This window comes from Aythya fuligula, chromosome 3 (assembly GCF_009819795.1).
Source record: "Aythya fuligula isolate bAytFul2 chromosome 3, bAytFul2.pri, whole genome shotgun sequence".
Lineage (NCBI taxonomy): Eukaryota > Metazoa > Chordata > Aves > Anseriformes > Anatidae > Aythya > Aythya fuligula.
In genome coordinates this window covers 88,301,591-88,322,163 of record NC_045561.1, presented here as the reverse complement: position 1 = coordinate 88,322,163, position 20,573 = coordinate 88,301,591, and the positions used below count along the sequence as shown (strand labels likewise).

Sequence of the window (20,573 nt, the reverse complement as noted above, 5' to 3'; positions counted from 1 at the left end):
CACTGTGTTATCACCTTCTTTATGTTGTCATAGGGAGAGCCTTCTGAAAAAGGGGACAAGGGAGATCCAGTAAGTATAGCCATATTTTGAGCTAATGATGTGAATAATTTATTTTGTGTGATTTTTGTACAGTGTTAATGTGGTAATTTTTTTCTTTGTACGCTTTCATTAGTTTCAGTGATTATGTAGCATAACATGTTTATTTTGTCTCCTTCTTACATGTGCATTAAATTCAACCTGGTTATACATAAAACTGAGATGTAGCATAGTACCCAGTTCTTCACCATTTCTATTGAGCAAATATATGGCCAGTTATTACAGTCCCTGAACTGAGTTTGCACAAGTTTTTGTTCCCTGAAGGTCCTTGCTCTCTTCCATTTATTTCAGAAAATTGTGTGTGGGCTAAGCTGTTCTAGTGGTTGTGTCATTTTCCTCAGTGTGGCATTTAACAGCAGGCAGTGTTTTTATAGCCATTTTATGTGTACATAATTTTTCACTATTTGGGGGGATATTTTCAGAGCCCTCATTCTTTAAAAGTCTGTTTACATGTGCTGCTTATTTTTTAATTAACTATTGTTCTCTCATGTGGCATTGGACAGAAGCTAGTTATATTGTTTAATATACAACTGAAGGTTGCTTAGACACTTGTGATAAACGTTATAATAACCAAAATAAGGCATACAGTAATAATGTGGTTTTTTGGAGATTTATATTACGTCACAAGTAGTAAATTATTGGGGAAAAATAGATTTTAGAATAGAGAATCTCATAAGCAAATGTGATTTCAAGCAATTGTTCTTTAAACCACTAGCAAAACCTGCAAACAAATTCGTTTGAAAGAGGAATGCCTTTCAAAGTTTCCACAAGACATCAGAAATTCTGCAGCGTTTTCTCAATATTTACTAAGTTTGCAAACTATAATATAACATTCTAGGGTAGCAAATTAAATTAATAGTTCATCTTAGTTTAAGTTTATACTTCTTATGGTCATGTCTGCTGTTTTCAGGGAGAAACTGGAATGGAGGGATCAAAAGGAGATAAGGTATTGTTTTAACTTGTACACACTGAAATACATGGCTGGTGTACATAGCTGGTACTGGGAGACATACGAGTAAAGCTGTTTTTTTGTTTGTTTTGTTTTTTGTTTGTTTGTTTTCTCAAACACTATCATTAGGGTGAAACAGGAGACCCTGGACCACCTGGTCTCACTGGAAATCCAGGATCAATGGTATGTGAAAGGTATTTTTGTGGAATTAACATTCCATAAAACAAAGTCTGTAACTGCTATAAGAGGACTCTGAATGCTATCAACTCTAGCTGGTATTAAAGAGCAGAGACTGCAAATAGTGTATGTCAGAAGTTTGTGCATGGATCATGGCTATTTTAATTCTAGTTCATAAAATTCTTGATTTCAGCATCACTCATCAGGGAATATCTATGCAAAACTCAAGTGGCTCAAATGTTATTTGGTCACTTAAGCATATAAGCACTCATTTTGCTGTTACAAATACACTGAGTATATACACTTTATCCTTCAGTAAGGCAAAGAGTAACCACTGCCAGTGCATTAGTAGTTCCTGTGTTTTAAACTGCAGGTAGTGTCAAAGTAGTCATTGGCTTGCTTTGAAGAAAGTGACTGAAGTACCATTTGGTCTTCAGGATATCTCAATGGCTTGTGTTGTATCAAAGACAGAGTTGGGAATTCTGAAAATGTGACCTCCACTCAACACCTTTCACGTTCCCTGTAGCAATATTTAGTGATCCATTACGTGTGGGCAGGAGCAGCACTTGTGGCTCCAGTGACCAACCTCAACTTCAGTTATCCCCAACAAATGTGAAAAGGAAAAGGATAATACCCGAGTTCCTTAGATCATCAAAAAAGCATCACAGGTAGAATAAATGCAGCAACAGAAGTGCACAAAAATACAGCTTTCTGACATCTTAAAAATGATTCTACAACTCCTTAGACTGCTCTTTGGAGACCAGGTCCCTCCTTGGCACAGGCTGTTGAAATAATTATTGCTGTAGTATTTCACTAGTGGCATCCCCCAAGGCTCAGTACTGGGGCCAGTCCTCTTCAATATTTTTATCAATGATAAAGGTATCAATGATAAAGATGAGGGGATCGAGTGCACCCTCAGTAAGTTTGCAGATGACACCAAGTCAGGTGTATATGTCAGTCTGCTCAAGAGTAGGAAGGCTTTGCAGGAGGATCTGGATAGGCTGGACCGATGGGCTGAGGTCAGCTGTATGAAGTTCAACAAGGCCAAGTGCTGGGTTCTGCAACTGGGGCACAACAACCCCAAGCAGAGCTACAGGCTGGGTGATGAGTGGTTGGAAAGCTGCCTGGCAGAGAAGAACCTGGGAGTATTGGTTGATAGTTGGCTGAATATGAGCCAGCAGTGTGCTCAGGTGGCCAAGAAGGCCAACAGCATCCTGGCTTGTATAAGAAGCAGTGTGACCAGCAGGGCTAGGGAAGTGATTGTCCCCCTGTACACAGCTCTGGTGAGGCTGCACCTCGAGTACTGTGTTTAGTTTTGGGCCCCGCACTACAAGAAGGACACAGAGGTGCTTGAGAGAGTCCAGAGAATGGCAACGAAGCTGGTAAGGGGTCTGGAGAACAAGTCTTATGAGGAGCAGCTGAGGGAGCTGGGCTTGTTCAGCCTGGAGAAATGAAGCCTTGGGGCGACCTTATCGCTCTCTACATATACCTTAAAGGAGGCTGTAGCAAGGTAGGGATTGGTCTATTCTCCCACGTGCCTGGTGACAGGACAAGGGGGAATGGGTTAAAGTTGTGCCAGGGGTGTTTTAGGTTGGATATTAGGAAGAACTTCTTACCGGTTGTGAGTTGTGAGGCATTGGAATGAGCTGCCCAGGGAAGTGGTGGAGTCACCATCCCTGGAGCTCTTTAAAAGACGTTTAGATGTAGAGCTTAGTGATGTGGTTTAGTGGAGGACTTGTTAGTGTTAGGTCAGAGGTTGGATTAGGTGGTCTTGAAGGTCTCTTCCAACCTACATGATTCTGTGATTCTGTGAAATCTGGGTCACTATCACACTGTATACCTTCCAGAAAAGGCTTATAGAGATCCAAAGGATCATTATATTTTGCATCAAGTCATCCTCTTTTCTCTACATTGCAATTCCCTTTTTTTTTAATGTGTTCAGTAGTCTTTCAGTACTTTGCAGAGTCTTTCAGATGAGATCTATTCTGAAAAGAGAAAGAGCACGTGCCACATGGTTCAAACATAACTTTGATTTGTCTCTTGAGGGGGGACATATTCTTGTTTTACTTAATTTGTTTTTGCTTTTCCTTTAGTTAGTGCATTTGTATTTATTTTGTATACATACTTCATATTTTGTACATATTAGTCTCAAAAAAATATTGGACTAAATTAAGGGAGAATGACTGAGAAAAATCTGTACTTCTTAGTCCATATAGAATATCATTTTAAATGATGGATGTTTTAATTTCTTTGTAGATTCTAACTCTTTACACTGAATTACAATAGGTGTCTTGACTTTTTACCTTGAACGTGTATTATATCATCTCACAGGGACTGCAAGGACCTCCAGGACCTGTTGGGCCCAGGGGACTGCCAGGAGAAGTCGTATGTATTGTGTAATTTCACCAAGCATTGTAAGTGTGGTATGTGAGCATTTAGCCAGTGAAACAGTACCTCAGAGGTTTCCATAGGTACTCCTTTTGTGAGTGGTACTAGAGAAATCAGCTGTCAAAGAGTAGTAATGGACTGTGCCTCAGGATAGTGATTTGCTGATGTTCTTTTTGTCCTTGTGTTACCACCTGCACAAGAATGTAAGGATGATAATACTAATTTGAATTCTGATTCACAGGTAATTAACTCTACAAAAATCACTCTTACCTCATGAGATTAGGTGAAAACTGAAAATCTCTGGCAAAGTGTGAATTATGTTATATCATGAACTGCAAAGAACAGCGTGTGTGGAGCAAAGTAGGGAAAGTAAGAGTACACCCAAATTTTAAACACATTTTCTTCTTTATTATTTCTGTCTGGTTTTGTACTATTCTGAATTGTTCTACTTCACATAAAAGAAACAGAATAAACAATTATATTAATTGTCTTAGCATTTAGGTCAGATTTATGAGCAAAACTCTTATTCAGAGCCAGACTCATCCCCTGCCTAATTCCATTAAAACTATGGACAGCATTAAATCATCAATCAGAGTAGATGTATTAGTTGGAAATAAATTAATAGAAAACCCTATTTTTGAATTACTTTTCAATAGAATAAATGACTAAAACACTTGTGCAGGAAGTGGAACAATAGATTATTCTTATGATTGTCATTTGGTATTCCAATTTAATTGTACAATGACTTGCTGCTAGTCATAAAGTACTGAAAGCCATTGTATGGCTGCTGTAGGTGAAAAATAGCTTATATAGGGAACAGGTGGCAGATAAGATGTGTGTGTGTATTTGTGCATGTAAGAGTGTCAAAAACTGATCAGCTGAGCTCTCAAGCATAAGGTTGCTCTCAGTAGAACTTTGGGAGCTGCTTTAAAATTCTGCTAGAACCTGTACTAAACAAAAGTGGCACAAATGGGTTCTCCGGTTAACAGAGACATAAGACAAGCCCGCCAGTTTGGAAACTGATCACCTATTGTGCACATAGACTATTTGTACAGCAACAACCAAGAGGTGAGAGAAACAGAAAGAAGTGGTGTCAAAAAAGGAGTGTTCCTGAGAGGTTCCTGGATCCTCCAGGAGGAGGGTGTGTATGTGTGCAGACACAATGTCCACTCCATAATCAGTAAATTTAAACTTCCATATATTCTTGTGATGATTTGATATAAGAAGACTATTTTTCAGGTATCTTTTTTTTCTTATGCTTTTAATTTGGAAGACTGCTTGAAACAAGTAGCTGTCTGTATAATGACAGAATGCAATGAAGAGCAAACACAGCTATTGAAAACCCTCACTGCTGGTATGCAAATGTCATCATATATAGATGCTCATAAAGCTATGTTTTACGCTTCTAAGAAAAATAAAAGGAATATGATTTTTTTGTCTTTTTTCATAAAGGTTACTTTCCATTTGTGTTTAAACATTATGCTTAGATAAAGAATGATAGAATCATTAAGTTTGGAAAAGACCTCCAAGATCATCTGGTCCAACCATCCCCCTACAACCACCGTCACCCACTAAACCATGTCCCTAAGCACCATGTCCAACCCCCAAGGACAGTGATTCCACCACCTCCATGGGCAACTAGTTCCAATGCCTTACTGCTCTTTCTGAGAAGAAATGTCTCCCAGTTTCCAACCTGAAAATGATATGACCATTTTGTTTCAGCAGGTTTTGTTATTTATTATGTAAATAACTGCAGTTCTTGATAAACTGCTTGATACAGTAGTATCAAGCTGAATAAGATGGAAAAGTTATGAGAAGAAAATTCTGTATTTGTTCCAGCATAGTAAAAGAGTCAATAATCAATTGAACTTTCCAAATATTTGAATATTTTTTATTTATTTTCTTTTTATTTCATTTCTCTGTATTAATAGCAATTCTTTGATAAAAAGGGCAAGGGAAGATAATGAAGTTAAAATCAAAATGTGAAAAATCAGAAGATTTAGAAATAAAAGATGGAATATGAAAATAATCCATTATATTCTTGATTATCTAACATTGATTTAAAGTAAAATGATTCATAAATTTGAGTAAAGAAGCATTATCAACTCTTTAACATTATGGGTTAACTAATGCATAGTAAATAATCCAGTTGAAGTACATTTTCATCTGTAATTTTTAGATAAATTTTAAGGGAGTGGATATAAAAACATTCATATATATATATATATATATATACACACATGATTATATTTAATATTATATTTTATTTTACTAATTCCAGGGCTTACCAGGAGAACATGGGTTACCAGGAAATCCAGGAGTTAAAGGAGAAAAGGTATATTCTAACCATTTCTAATTAAGTTTGACATATTAGAGCATATTAGACTGTCTTCTGAAGAAATGTTCAGTCCACCTGTAGTGCATCTCTCCAGCAGCTTTATGAATTAATTTAGAAATGTACAAGGGGGAACTTCCATCTTCTCCTTGGAGATACTGCAGGCCATTTTGGCAACCCAATTGCTCTTTAGATTCATAACTTAAGAATTATTTCAACAGAGGTTGGGTTGGGCTCTTGAAATAAAAATGTGTCATGCAGAAATACCAGCTCAGGTCCTGACAACATAATAGCATTTTCAGAATAGTGCCCTAACTAGACTAATGTGTAAAATCCTGCTTCACAGCCAGACTTATTAACCTTGGCAGAGCACTAAGGCAGCTATACTGTCTCATATCTGAGCCAAGTCTGGGATCTCTTTATGGCATTGTATTGTGCTGGGTAGACAGCGTTTTGGTTGGAATTCAGCTACATCAGCAAGAGTTGCATATGTATACATTTTATGTAGTAAAGGGGAGAAAAGACACTATACAGGCATGCTGTGAGCTGTTTAAAGTGTTATGATATTTATACATCTTGAAACACAAAGGAAATTAATAAAATCCATTAATAGTTTGAAGAAAAGCAAGATGACGAAAAAGCAGAAGAAAATAACGGTGGAATAATGACAAAAAAGTACTATCTTGTAAAACAGGCAATAGTGGAATCAGCAAGAATCACAGAGAATTATGCAGAAGCATGCAAAAGTCAAGAGGACAGTGTAATAAAAGGCACAGAATTACTTATGTAAGCAGGAGAAATTGTAGAGATGTGGAGCAAGAGATGCTGCATGCATTGAAATGAGAAATTTTAAGTGTGAACAGGAATACAGTGAAGACCAAGGTTTTAGCACGAGCAGGAGGTAACTGGAGAGAGAGGAGGGGGGCAGAGAGAGAGTCTGAAGCTCCTACAATGGAGTAATTGTCAGGGCTTAGTGACAACTTGCATTTTGTGGGGCTGCAGACAAGGAAATATAGATCAGATGCACTGCAGCATGGAAAACTGAGAGAATGCTAGTTACTATTAGGGGTTCTATGGTCTGTGCCTCGTTTTCTGTAACTTTTTGAAAAAATTATTTTTTTGTTAGAAAATTGAAGCCTTTAAATATATTTTCCATACATACATATCTAGCACTTTCAGGAGTTTGTTGGTACCTGTGAATAATACATTAGGAGAACAATGCACAGGATTTTCCTATCTCTTAAAAGCTGAGGTACTTACAGATGCAGGGAGCTGAATCTCTGTGGAATTAAATGTGAGAAATTTGATAAAACCATGGTCATGATTTTGATAGGCTCACTTGCTTACAATTAGCAGTTATGAAAGGCAGAGCTCTATAAAGTTTTGGGTGTGTTTTTTGGTTGTTGTTGTTGTTGTTTGTTTCATTTTGTTTTTCTTCTCTATTCTTTCTCTCAGTATTGGTACATTCTACGATGATCTTGATAATTTCAGTTTGATTCATTTATCTTGTAGGGGGACTCTGGTGGGATTATGGGACCGCCTGGACATCCAGGTCCAAAAGGTGAGGTGGGGCCTCCTGGACTAAGTCTGCCTGGAACACCAGTAAGTCTGCAATCTGAAAAGACTTTTATGGCTTTTTTTCTTGTAGGGATAATTGTTAAAGTATCTGCATTGCACAATAAAAGTAGTAAGGTCAAGTAATTTTTCAGATAAAATTTCAAACTTGAAATACATATTACAGAGTTATTGTAAGTACATTTAAATATAGTCTAGAAATCCATATTTTTAGTGCAAGGCCCACACATGGTTCTAGTGACAGTGATATTGACAGCAAAGGTGTATGTAAATCTGTCATGGTTTACTTATAAAGGCTGACTAGTTTTGGCAATAAAATTCAGCTAGTCTTTTTGATTTCAAAACAATTTGTTTTTCTTGGTTGTTCTTTTTTTTATTATTATTTTAGGGTCCTATTGGTAGTCCTGGAAACCCAGGTCCACGGGGACCAAAGGTACAAAAATTATATTATTTCTGTTTCTGAAAATATAGGATAAAAGTCTAGTTTATGTTTTCAGACCTGTTGTAACTGAAATCCTTGTGCCCTTCTAGGGAGAAAGAGGACTACCTGGTGTACAAGGAGCCCCTGGGGAGATGGGGCCTCCTGGAATAGGCATTCAGGGATCACCAGTAAGTATCCCAGTACCCAGAATTTGGGCTTCTTGCTGTACATTATTGAGAAACTGCAACAAGTAAATGAATAATAGTAAAAAGCTGTGCCATAAACTCCATTCTGACTCAGTTTCCAGCTCAGCAACTTTACCCTTTATCCAGTCCCAAAAACATCTAGTAGTGTTCACTTAAAAGCAGAAGCCTGGAGAAATGAATCAATGGCTACTTTGCTGACAAGCCAGAAATAGTATTGACACATCTTCCAACTAATTGCATCTGCTTCTAAGCAACAACTTTTTGCAGTTGTCAGCAAAATCCAGCCTGAGCACTGGTACAAGAGAAGAGAGATCTTCTATGCTGTAGATGATGGCATTTTACTGGTACTGGAAAAGGCAAAGAAGTGATGTAGAAAGCTTTGCATCAGTTCCGAGATTTTGCATTTATGGTGACTGCTAATTACATGCTTAGGTCTACTGCTAATAAATGAGAAGCTTACAGTGTCCGGGTACTGTGTCAGGAAATAGTGAAGTTCTGGTTTTTGACAACTTTCCTCATGCATCTCTATGAAGTTTAAATTCAAACATGAAAAAAGTTGTTGTAGTTAACCCAGTTAACCTGTAGTTAACATTCATGCTAAATAAATCTTATATAGTAGTAACTGATTCAGTTATTTAGTTTGTTTCCCAGTTTTCTGTATTTCTACTGTCTTTACATAATAGCACCTGTAGTGTCTGCAGATTATTCAGTAAAAAAAATAAATAAATAAATAAAATGGTGGTAGGGATGGTAGATGTTAGCACTCATGCTCTGCTGTGGTGAATGGGGTAATTTCTTTTCAGTCCAGGCCAATATACTTGAGCAATACATTTCACTTTATTGACAGAACTCAGATACAGAAAGAAAATGTTTGAGAAAGGGGATTGGAGATTCACATTCAAATTTTAATTTAAGGTAATAAGCCTTACAAATGATTTATTCAAGTACATCTTTTCAAATCTTAATTAAAAACTTGTCTAATTTATATTTAAATATTCTAATTTGTTTTTATTCAACATACTGTCTCTGGTTTCTTGTGAATCTCCTACCTAAATAACATATTTCACCACAGATCATTCTTATTTGCCATTACTTAACCATAAAAATGCACCTCAGCAAAATCTTGAATTCTCTGATTTGGGCAAAATTAGATCTGGATTTAACAACAAGCCTTAAACAAGTCTTTATTGAAATGTGAACTGAAGTGGTATCCCATATTCAGTATTTTTTGATCAAGTTTATCTCCTTTATCCCAAAAAGTGTGTCTACTGATTATTTGAGATTTTCTTACAGGGTCCTATAGGGCCAACTGGATCAGCAGGTGTTCAGGTAGGATACAATCTTTCTATTTATATATATAAGTTAATTTAGTTTTAATAGGTTTGCAGTAAAAGATAAATATTCTTAAATCCTAAATGACTTTTCCTGCTCTTAGGGCCCCAGGGGACCTCCAGGATTACCAGGAGCTCCAGGTACCCCAGGTATTAATGTAAGTAATTGTATATATAAAGAAAAAAAGTAACATGTCCCTTGTCAGTGTTTAATGCTACCAGATTTTTAATTTGTTTCTAGGGCACCCCAGGAAGAGATGGAAAGCCAGGACTACCGGGCCCTCCAGGCGATCCTGTATGTATACGTAGAAAGCTTGTACAGTTGCTTTGGTGAGAAAATTTTAAAGGAGCTAAGATCAAGCCTAGAAGTCCAAAAGATTAAATTAATTTGATTATTCAATCAACTTTTCTTTAACTTGATTTTAGTATTGCAGTATAAATTAAACTTATATTGACATTCACAGGATAACACCCTGTTCTCAAGTGTTACCTGAATGTTTGTGTACTAGCATTTCTGCCAGGCTATAACTTGGCAGGTTATTGTACCACTGAGTGTTCCTCAGTATCATAAGAAGTTCTGTATAATACAAATTTTCAGGTGCAGACCTTGTTAAAAGAATGGAGAAGAAAAAAAAAAAAAAAAAAGTGTATTCTGAAGCTCATTTTGCTATGCCACAGAAGGAAGATATTAATTTTTGATGAAACTCTGAGAATAGTTAGTCTCTTGTGATACATTCCTTTTAACAATAATGAAAAGTTAAGTGGCTGGTTTAGGGGGCGAAAAGCCATTAAATGAGTCCTGATCCTTCAATACACTTTAGAAGTTAGCATCTCCTCTTGAGTATTATAGCAGTGATTTCTATTTAACAATGTTATGGCTTTACTGATTTTGTGAAGTCCAACACTACAAGATCCATGAAGCCTACACATGCCTCAGGCCAAATAGTACCCTGAGATATCACTGAGTATTCTACATGGGAGTTGGGAGAGTCCCATGTGCATGTTTACAAAGTGGGCATAATGGCAAAACTTCAGTCATTATTCCTGCTCCTGTCTTGAACCCCTACAGCTACTTCAGAGATTTTCAAAAGCAAACTTTTGTTTAGAAACAAATGCTTACAGAGGCTTTTATGATGCCAAATGAAGCTTTATTGATTCCCTGAGCCATTGTTTGAATGTATTCCATAAGCAAAATAAAAATCTGTAGGTGTTTGGAAAAAACAAATTAAAAATAGAGCTTAAAAATAATAAAAACTAAGATCGTTAAACTCACTTGTGATCTTCTTGGTCTAATATGACTTGGTATTTAATCAAAGAGTGTTCTTTTTTTAAATAGATACAGTGTTTATTTGAGATAAATCAAAACAAAGGAAAATAAAACCTCACATTTGAGCTGTATTATGTCCTTTGGCAAAATCTGTTTCTTGCCAAGACATGAACTTGGCCTTTTCACTGAGCGGGGGCAGAGGCCTCAGTCTGTTTGTTGCTTAAGCTAACAATTCTACAAATACCTGACCATTATACATATTCCTCAGATGCAGAGACTTGCTTCATGTCTTTTGAGTGATTTAAATTTCCAGGTGTCCAGCAACACAAATGTACATGTAAGGCAGGGATTTCCAAACTGGTCTGCAGACTACTGACAGTCTGTGAAGAGCTTAGAAATGCTCCATAGCTGCTGCAGGAATGTATTAGGCAATAAAATTAACAGTGCTTGCAGTTAAACATGTAGTGGTACAGGTGCACAGCAGTCCATAAGTATACCTGGGGACTGACAGCAAGGAGCAAATCAAGGAATAAACTAACCCCAAAGTCACACAAAGATTTCATATCAGAAAGAATAGTCAGCTTTCTCGGAAAAAGAGACGGGGAACTAGCTGGCATGTATTTGTCGTTGATCATCAGGGATTAGGATGGTGATTCCATTAGGTTGCTCCCATGTTATCATCAGTCAATGCAGCAAACCTTTTCCGGTTGCATGATAGAGTTCTGTCTATGTGACTGGACCATTTGCCTCATTTAAGTCATGACTACAGCAGCAAATGTTACAGTGCATTAGGAGACATTTGACAGTATCAATAGCTCCACAAAGGACTAAGATCATTGAATAAAAGCAGATCTCTCACTAGCATTGAGCATGAAGATAGAACTTAAGTCATAGAGTCAGAAAGATTGATATATAAATGATTTTTGGTTAGCAATGGACATAAAACCAAGAAAAATGCACTTTAAATGCAATTATTCAAAAGGTGAGTCAAGTCTACTATTTAATCATTTAATAAAAATGAGGCTTTTGAGGAATGAAGAGATCAGAAAGCATACATCATAAAAGGTGAATAGGAGGGGGACTAGAGTATAATAGGTCAATTGAAAAAAAGCTTTATTGCTATAAAGATATGAATTATTTTCCTAATTAATTCTAAATACTAATGATAAGAATGATATGAATACAAGAATGCAAGCATTATTTTGATAAGAACCTGGCATGGAATAAATCATTTTCCCATTTCTGGAAGGTTAACTTTCTTGGGAAAGACAGGGAAACAGTGCTGCTATGTATCTTGGCTGGCTTCAAACTTTGAGACTATCCTCATGATGTTTTTATAAGCAAGCAAAAAAATGCTCTTGAAGTAACTGCCATATAGCTAAGGCTTATCAAAAAAATATGGTATCAGTGTCTATCAGATCTTGTCAAACTCAGAAAGAGAGGTCTCTCCCATGCCCAGTTCATTTCAGTGTTTTAATTTTATTTGGACAAGTAGATACAAACTCCATAACTGGTCTGGGAAAGATTGCTAGCTCTTTGAAGATAGAATCAAAATCTAAAATTCAGAGACAGTTTGAAGTCAGTAAGATGAAACTTGAGACAGTTGATAATAAAGTCCTTAATAAGAAAAATAAAATCCATAAATAGAGCAGATTCTGGAAGGCCCAGTGCACTGCAAACTAAATGTAAATAAAAAATCTGATGCCACCTCTAAACAGACAGATCTGAATGCTAAAACTCACTATCAGGGGAGTTACTGCCTTTTGCTCTCTTGAAATATTCTTCTCTTTGGAGAGAACATATTTAAAGGAAGATATAGCAAGCAGGAGGCTGGAAAATAAAAGCCATCTTAACAGTTTTAAAAGCCCGGTATATGTCATACACTTATGCAGAATTCAGTGTAAGTAGTTGTGACTTCGCAGTGTGTGTGCAGTTAGACTGGATTAGTTTCTCGTGCAGAGCAGATGAACTGCATGGCACAAACGCAGTAGACTTACTCTCATACGTGGTGTGCCCCGGCAGCTGGATGGTAGGACCCTGTCTTAAAATTGTACAGCTCTATGTCTTAAAATTGTACAGCAGCTAAAATACGGGAATTAGAAAACTTCTCAGCATGCTTTTAAAGGTGACACTGTAAATGGTCTATTCATGATTACACTTAGAAGTGAGTCTATTTACAGTGCTTCTCTTGAAATGGGTTTGACACCCATTGCTATCAACCAACAACCAACCAGCAGTTCTAATATGCTACAAAAGTGCTTACATTGTATTTTTCTTGTAGAAGGTGGAAATTATTGAAACACACTGAAAAAAAACAGTACCAAGGTTCTCATGTGTCTAATTTTATTGTATGCCCAGGGCTATTTTTACTTCAGCAAGTGCAGAAGGAAATAAGCATTGGGAATTGAAGTCTATTTGTGAGTGAAACTGATGATAATCAGCTCGATCAGATTTTATGGGGAGTCTTTAAATGTAAGTTTAATGACAACACTTGGAAATCTGAGGATGCAGATATATTGCAGCATAGTGTTAGCCTATTAATTGAACTTTAAATGGGTTGGCTTTAGTATTGGTAGCAATTTGGCTGTGGCAAAACAGAGTTTTGCATTAATTCTTAATGTTTAAATGCAGGACAAAATACTACATGTGTTGCACATGTTTCTGAAGCTGGATTATTTCCAGTATCTGAGATAATTTATTGAAGTTAGCTTTGGCATTTCCACAATTCAGACTGCAGTTCACAGTAGAGTCAAAGCCCAGGAGAAAACAGAAGGAAAACATCAAAAATAATCAGGTGAGAATAGGCTGTGAGAATTTCCAATAAGGATGATGTGTTGCTGGTATGCTACAAGAACAACACTGTATGTATTACTATTTGAAATCGGAATTTACTATGTTCTGGAGTTACACTGTTGTCATGTCAATTTTGTTCAAGCTGTAACAAAGAATTACATTGCTAGATTGGGTCAAGAGTGATATTTAACATTTAAAAAACATGTTGAATCTCTGATTTTTATTTGGAGTTTTCATAGAAAAATATTTCAGCCAACGTGTATGTAATCAGCTATCTATGCAGCCATATAAACTTTTGAAAACATGAGTATCTATTAGAATCAGTAGTGTCGAATAAAATATTAACTGCAGTTGCCTTTTAAAATTTCAGATTGCACTGCCACTAGTGGGAGACATGGGTGCTATATTGAAGGTAAACATTTTCAGATGTTATAGAACGAACCACAGAATCATAGCATGGTTTGCGTGGGAAATCTGATCTTTAAGTGTCTTGATCTTTAAATGATCTTTCAAGTGAAACTTGATTTTTAAGTGTCAGCTTAAGTTGACACTTAAAGATCATCTAGTTCCAACCTCCTTGCTGTGGGCTGGGAAATCTTTCACTAGATCAGGTTGCTCAAAGCCCCATCCAACCCGATTTTGAACAGTTCCAGTGATGAGGCAGCCACAACTCTGGGCAGCCTGTTCCAGTGCCTCACTACCCTCGTTATCAAAAAGTTACTTATATCCAGTCTATATTTATCCTCTTTCAGTTATAAAAATAATAGTAGAACACCTCATTTTCAATTTCTGACAATGTTGTACTATCTCTTTTTGAAAGAAATAGTGTCACTATCTCATAAAATGGGTTGAGGTTGGAAAGATAACAATTACCAGTAACAATCAATTAATTATATGTTACCTCCTATAAACTTGATTTCCTTTTGTTGCAACTCTGTGGTCTCACCAAGGAGCTTTGGAAATAATTTAACTCAAATTCTACATTCAGATATTATTTTACCAAGACTATATCTGTCTTACTTTATTTTAAAATGTATTTTAATAATATATACCATGCCTTCTTTTTTTCCTTATTTCTTCCAAATTTTGTTAGAAAATTTAGTATTAATTTAACTATTAAAACTAAGCTTCTATTACTAACGTAATCTTTTTTGCAAAAATGACTAAATTAGTGTACCTGAATCAGTGAGCATGAGAATGAACGACAGACTTGTCCAGTAGGGATGGTGATAAAGGCAGGAAGGTAAACCAACATGTGTGGTTGCATAGATCAAATCTTCTGCCCTGTCATAAAAATGCTTATTTGTCGTTTCACTTTGTGTTTGTTCCTTAGGGTGATCCTGGCACAAGAGGTCCTCCAGGCATCCCTGGTAGAGAGGGGCCAAAGGTAAGTTTTTGAAGACAGTACTTTACGTTGCTTTGTTGCTTGTTAAAAATAAAAGACTTCTCTGTCTGAGCCCTATTCCTGTAGCATCCGAGAAGCTTAAAAGCTCCAACTATTTTCACAGTTCAGTCCTCTTCCTATGTTAGTGCACCATTCCTCTCTGGAAAGTAAGCTAAACAGCTTGGGAATTGAGTCCCAAGCCAGTATAGCTCTTTTGTATCTTGTGTCAGTTAAGCCTAGATCACATTTAATTATCCAGTTGTGCATTGCCATCTATAGGCTTATTTTAAGTAATTTATTCATGCAGGAATCCTGCAGTGAAGAAAGAAACTTCCCCTATATCCCTCTAGCATGTAACAACTGGATCTTCTGTGGCTTTGCAAATTGTTCCCTGTGGGACTAACTCAGTAGTTCCACTGGGACTTGAAGTTTCACTGAGGTCAATCAAAGTTATGCTTTACTGTAATCAGATCAAATGCCATATGGTCTTGTGTATAGATTTCTACAATAGTAGAACCTAATTACTTGAAATTACTTGAAAGTAATTACGTGAAAGGATACCTAGTATACTTTCTCCATGTGGACGAGCTCTTTGGTATTCATAAGATGAGACTATCTCCATCAGTCTTTTAGGCTACTTCACCTATTAGCTAAAAACAGTCTTTTCCGTTCATCTCAATGGGAGGCACATTTTAAAACTTATAGATAGTATTTTATTATTTTATTTTTTTTTAGAGTAGAGCTCTTTTTATTTATTTATTTATTTATTTATTTATTTTTATTTATTTATTTATTTTAGGCACTTTTGCTGTAAGGGCTTCATGCTATTAAATGTGGGTCATAAAATGCCCTCCATAGCATGAAATTCATTGTTAACTAATAGAAACTACTTGTTTGAATGTTATGTTTTCATAGGGAAGCAAAGGTGAACGTGGATTTCCTGGACTTGCTGGAGAGAAGGGCGATGAGGTAAAATTAATTCTTTTCTGTAACAATTACTTTCTGACCTGAACCTTAATAAAGATCTAGGCTAAGAATGATGTGTATAGAATAATATTACATTCTTTAAAACTGATTAGATAGTTGTGTGTCACAATAAATAGCCCTTGTCTGCAAACTTTCAACAAGATTAAACACTATTATGGAATTAAGTAAAATCTATTTCATATTTGTGTGAGTTTTTTTCTCATTTGTATATTTTAAAGTCTCAAATTTATTTAAATGCTATTTTTTAACAATAGAGCAATAAAAAGGTAAATGCTAAATATTTTCAGAAAATACTTCATATTTTATAAAGTATTTGCTTTCATTGTGTTAGTTCCTATTTAGCATTCACTTTAAAAATTATTCCATTAGGCAAATACTGTGATGGGAACAGTAATAACAGCAATTACTATTAAGTGGAAATCAGAAAATATTTGGAGACTGAATTTAAAATATGTACAGTATTTTGCGTCACATACTGGATTTTTAGAGTTATTTTTATGTCATTACGGGAAGAAAAAAGGCACATAACTTATGGTGCTGAATCCAAAATAGCTGCTATTGCTTTCATTTTAGATTGAACTATTTGCAGTTAACAGCTCAAGAGTAATCTCTGGGGAAAATAAATAAATAAATAAATAACCAAATCAAAAGCTTTTAAGCAGATGAATCTGAGTAAATAAATAATTTTCTCAGTGCCTGTAGCCAACTGAAGGAGGTAAAATAAGTTGTCTTCTAAGAAATATTTGACGACCACTCTGAAATCCCAAAATACTTAACTGATACCAGTTAAGCATTTGATACTTATATGTTACTAAATAGTATTTTAAAACACATGAGCTGTAATGAGAAAGTAATACATCTTTCATTTGCATGACCTATAGCATATCTCTACAATTCAACCCTAGCAGTCTGAGGCATTAACAAAAAAAAAAAAGTTAAAATAATTCTGACACTATTTAACTATGGAGAATCAAAAGAGAGATTAGAGGCAATTAAGGTAAGATTATAAGTGTAACCATTTTTTTAAAAGAACTCCAGAATAAGTTAATTCTAATTTTTCTTTTTATTGATTCAGTAGGGTACTGTGCTCTGCTTTTTCACTGTTTGATAGCTGGTTAGGTTCCTTAACTCTGATATTTTCAGTGTTGTTCAATGTTCAATGTCTTTTGATTAGTATGGTATGAGGGTGCAAGTGAATTTATTTTCAGAAAAATATATAGAAGATATTACAAAGATTTAAAGTTTCAAAGTAACATTATTACAAAGTTACAAAGTACAAAATAGTGCATTTACTTTGATTTTTATGATTTGGTGAGTATCAAAATGAGAAGAGATTCAAATCCCAGCCTGAAGTTCTTCAAAAGAAATAGTGATACACTCATGAATGTCAGTATGCTTTTGGATAGCCCTTTAATTTTTCTGTGAAGCTTAGCTCTCTAACATAATATTAATAAACCAAAACTGTTTCATCAAATGAAACATCATGATAAAAGATTTGAATGGAATCCTGTCAGCAGTTCATATGGTGATAATCTAATATTGTGTAGTAAAAATGGTGCCATGCTTAGCACTTCAGTACAGGTTTGTTTGTTAGTCTTTTCTCTCTGGACTAGAAAGGAAGGGCAGTTCCTCAAGTTTCATTTTCTTCAACTGATTTCAGTATTTATAGCAGCTGAAATTTTATTGTGGCCCATGATAAAAGTTCAACAATTACTTTATTTAGAATCAATTTCCTTTTTAAAGCATTTATTTTTTTTCAGGGAAGGGTTTTTCTAATATTAGCAATAAGAATTACAGAAAATGTTCCTTTGGTTTCATAATAATTTTCTGGGTGACTGTGCTATAAGAGTAAAATAATTCAAAATGAGCAGAGAACACATTATCCGTTGGATTGCTGAAAAGCTACAGAAGTAGATCAATGTCCTCAAAAAAAAGGAAATCAATTTCTCTCTCCACCTCCAAATCTTTCTTGATTTATTTCTATCTGAAGCTTTTCCTTCAGACCCTCGCTCAGAGCCCTTTCAGGGCTCCTGACCTCTTTGGTTTTCTGCACTACCCACTCCACAATACCTTCTGTAACACTGTATTTAACAGGAGAAACATGCCTTTTCTGAGGTGATTCCTGTTTTCAGAGGATAGGCACCCAATTCAGATAAAATTAATCACTGTTGGGTGGGGCATTCATTGACTACAGAGGGAATCAAGAGCATTTAGCTTAAATATATACTGTTGTTATACATTATAATATGTTTAATATTATTTTTATATTTATTATTCATTACACATACATATAATGTATATTATTTATATGCTTTATATTATAATATATAGTTTATATTATATAGTTTATATTATATAGTATATATTCATTATATATATATTATTATTTGTTGGTATTTGTTTTATAATTATGTATATATAAAACTATATATATATATATTATATGTAGATTAGATATATGGTTGTTACATGCCTAAAATTTCATCTGACTAAGTCTGGTGGGGCAGAGGAAAGAGTTCAGTGATGTGCAGACTTATCTCAAAACCTACCTGTATTTGCTGTAATAAGTTACATGCCTGTATATTTAGTAAATGGATACCAGAATCTATCAGTTTTCAGTCAGTTGAATAAAATAAAAATAGGAAAGCAGGTCAATAAATACTATGAAAAATACCATGTTTTGTTCTCAAAGCAACAACAACAAAAAAGCATCATTGCATTTAGATCCCAGAATCCCAGAATTTCTGAGGAGGGAAGGGACCTCTGGAGGTCATATTGTCCAACCCCACTGCTCAAGCAGGGACACCTGGCAGGCTGCCCAGAACCATGTTGAGATGGCTTTTGAAGATCTCCAAGTAGGGAGATCTTCATAATCTCCCAAGGACTCCATGATCTCTCTGGGCAATCTGTGCCAGTGCTCAGTTAACCACACAATAAAGTGTTTCTTAGTGTTCAGAGGGAAACTCCTGTGTTCCAGTTTCTTCCCACTGTCTCTTGTCCTGGCACTGGGCACCAGTGAAAAAAGTCTGTCTCCATCCTCTTTGTAGCCTTACTTAAGGTATTTATAGACATAGATAAGATATCCCCTCAGCCTCTTCTCCAGGCTGAACAGTCCCAGCTCTCCCAGCCTCTCCTCATAGGAGAGGTGCTCCAGTCCCTAGATCATCTTGATGGCCCTACATTGGACTCTTTCCAATATCTCCAGGTCTCTCCTGTACCTGGTGGGTGCAGCAGTGGACACAGCACTCCAGGTGCAGTTTCAGCAACACTGAGTAGAGGGGAAGGATCACCTCCCTTGACCTGCTGGCATTACCTTGCCTAATGAAGCCAAGTATACCATTACCTTTCTTGGCTGCAAGTGCACATTGCTGCCTTGTGGTCAACTTGGTGTCCACCAGGACTCCCTGGTCCTTTCTTGCGGAACTGTCTTCCAGCTGGATGGCCCCCAACATGTCCTGGTACCTGAGGTTGTTGCTCCCCAGGTGCAATACTTGGCACTTCTTGATGAACTTCATGAGAGTCTCGTCAGTCTTCCCTTCCGCCCTGTTGATAGTATGAGGTACCATTGAGAAGTCTGAGTACATTTTTTTAGTAATAGAAAATTAATCTGTAAGGAAAAGCCAGACAGACTGTTCTTGTTTGCACAATTAAGACCAGGAGATCTGGAGGATATAAGCTAACAATGGAAAATGCTGAAGGATGAATTTTGTGTTTGAGTCAAGCAGTAAGTTGCCTCTAACTTTGTTCAGTAATAATCTCTCAACTACAGGTATATCATTTTTATTCCTAAAATATGAAAGTGTGCTTTGGTATTGTTATAATACTGATGGATGTGCTAAATGTAAGTAGTTTTTGAGACTGTAAGTGTACATGGGAGAAGCAACAGGCATATGCTCTTTTTAATTTTCAGGGCCTTCAAGGTGTTCCTGGACTGCCTGGTGTGCCAGGACCCAGTGGACCGTCTGTAAGTGTGTTCTGTCTTCTATGGTCTAACCTTTCTCTGCAAAGCTTGATGGGATTATCTAGCAAAACTTCTTATTCTTACTTTCTTGTGCCTCTTTGTAGCTTTTAGGAGAGTAACAATAAAATCTTACCCACAGTGGCTCTAAAAGAATAAGCTATGTTGTGAGTTGATATTTCTGAAAATATTATCATTGTCTGGCCTCAGAGTTGATGTAACTTAAATGCTTTTGGTGTTTTGGCCTTACTAGAGACTCTTTGAGGTTAAAATATGTACGATGGGCAAACTTGGAGTTAATTATGTATTTATACTCCAGTTACTGTAATAATGTTAGTAATAACAATCTAAAAATATTTCTAACCAGGCGTTATGAAAACATTAAATTCTGAAACCAAGTAATTACAAAGTATGGGAATAAACTAACAATATTTAAAGTCACTGAAAAAAAAATGGTAGTACTGTGAAAACTTGGGCTTTTTTAAAATTTTATTTTCTATGAGGAAATATTAGTGTCATTCTTTGTTCAAAGGTTGTTGACAATACTAATGCTTCCCTTCTTTTAGAAATAACACATTTAGGAAGCTTAATGTGAAATATGTAAATTGCCATTTTAGCAGTGAAGCATGATTCTTAGCAGTATCAAGAGATTCTGGTTAAGGTCAGCGCATTTAGTCTGCACAAGGTGAAAATACAACCACAAACA

At 35.9% G+C, this 20,573-nt stretch overlaps 1 protein-coding gene across 2 annotated transcripts in view; it reads left to right on the top strand.

Annotated features, from left to right (window-relative positions):
* The window catches only part of COL19A1 (collagen type XIX alpha 1 chain), a 200,276-nt gene that overhangs the window by 146,394 nt on the left and 33,309 nt on the right, over window positions 1-20,573 (top strand). For both annotated transcript variants that reach the window (XM_032185341.1, XM_032185342.1), the window contains exons 21-35: window positions 34-69; window positions 1,007-1,042; window positions 1,175-1,228; window positions 3,554-3,607; window positions 5,892-5,945; window positions 7,458-7,547; window positions 7,909-7,953; window positions 8,052-8,129; window positions 9,441-9,476; window positions 9,583-9,636; window positions 9,720-9,773; window positions 13,909-13,950; window positions 14,872-14,925; window positions 15,838-15,891; window positions 19,820-19,873. In XM_032185341.1, coding sequence (XP_032041232.1) covers window positions 34-69; window positions 1,007-1,042; window positions 1,175-1,228; window positions 3,554-3,607; window positions 5,892-5,945; window positions 7,458-7,547; window positions 7,909-7,953; window positions 8,052-8,129; window positions 9,441-9,476; window positions 9,583-9,636; window positions 9,720-9,773; window positions 13,909-13,950; window positions 14,872-14,925; window positions 15,838-15,891; window positions 19,820-19,873 — 795 coding nt within the window. The remainder of the gene's footprint in view (window positions 1-33; window positions 70-1,006; window positions 1,043-1,174; window positions 1,229-3,553; window positions 3,608-5,891; window positions 5,946-7,457; window positions 7,548-7,908; window positions 7,954-8,051; window positions 8,130-9,440; window positions 9,477-9,582; window positions 9,637-9,719; window positions 9,774-13,908; window positions 13,951-14,871; window positions 14,926-15,837; window positions 15,892-19,819; window positions 19,874-20,573) is intronic.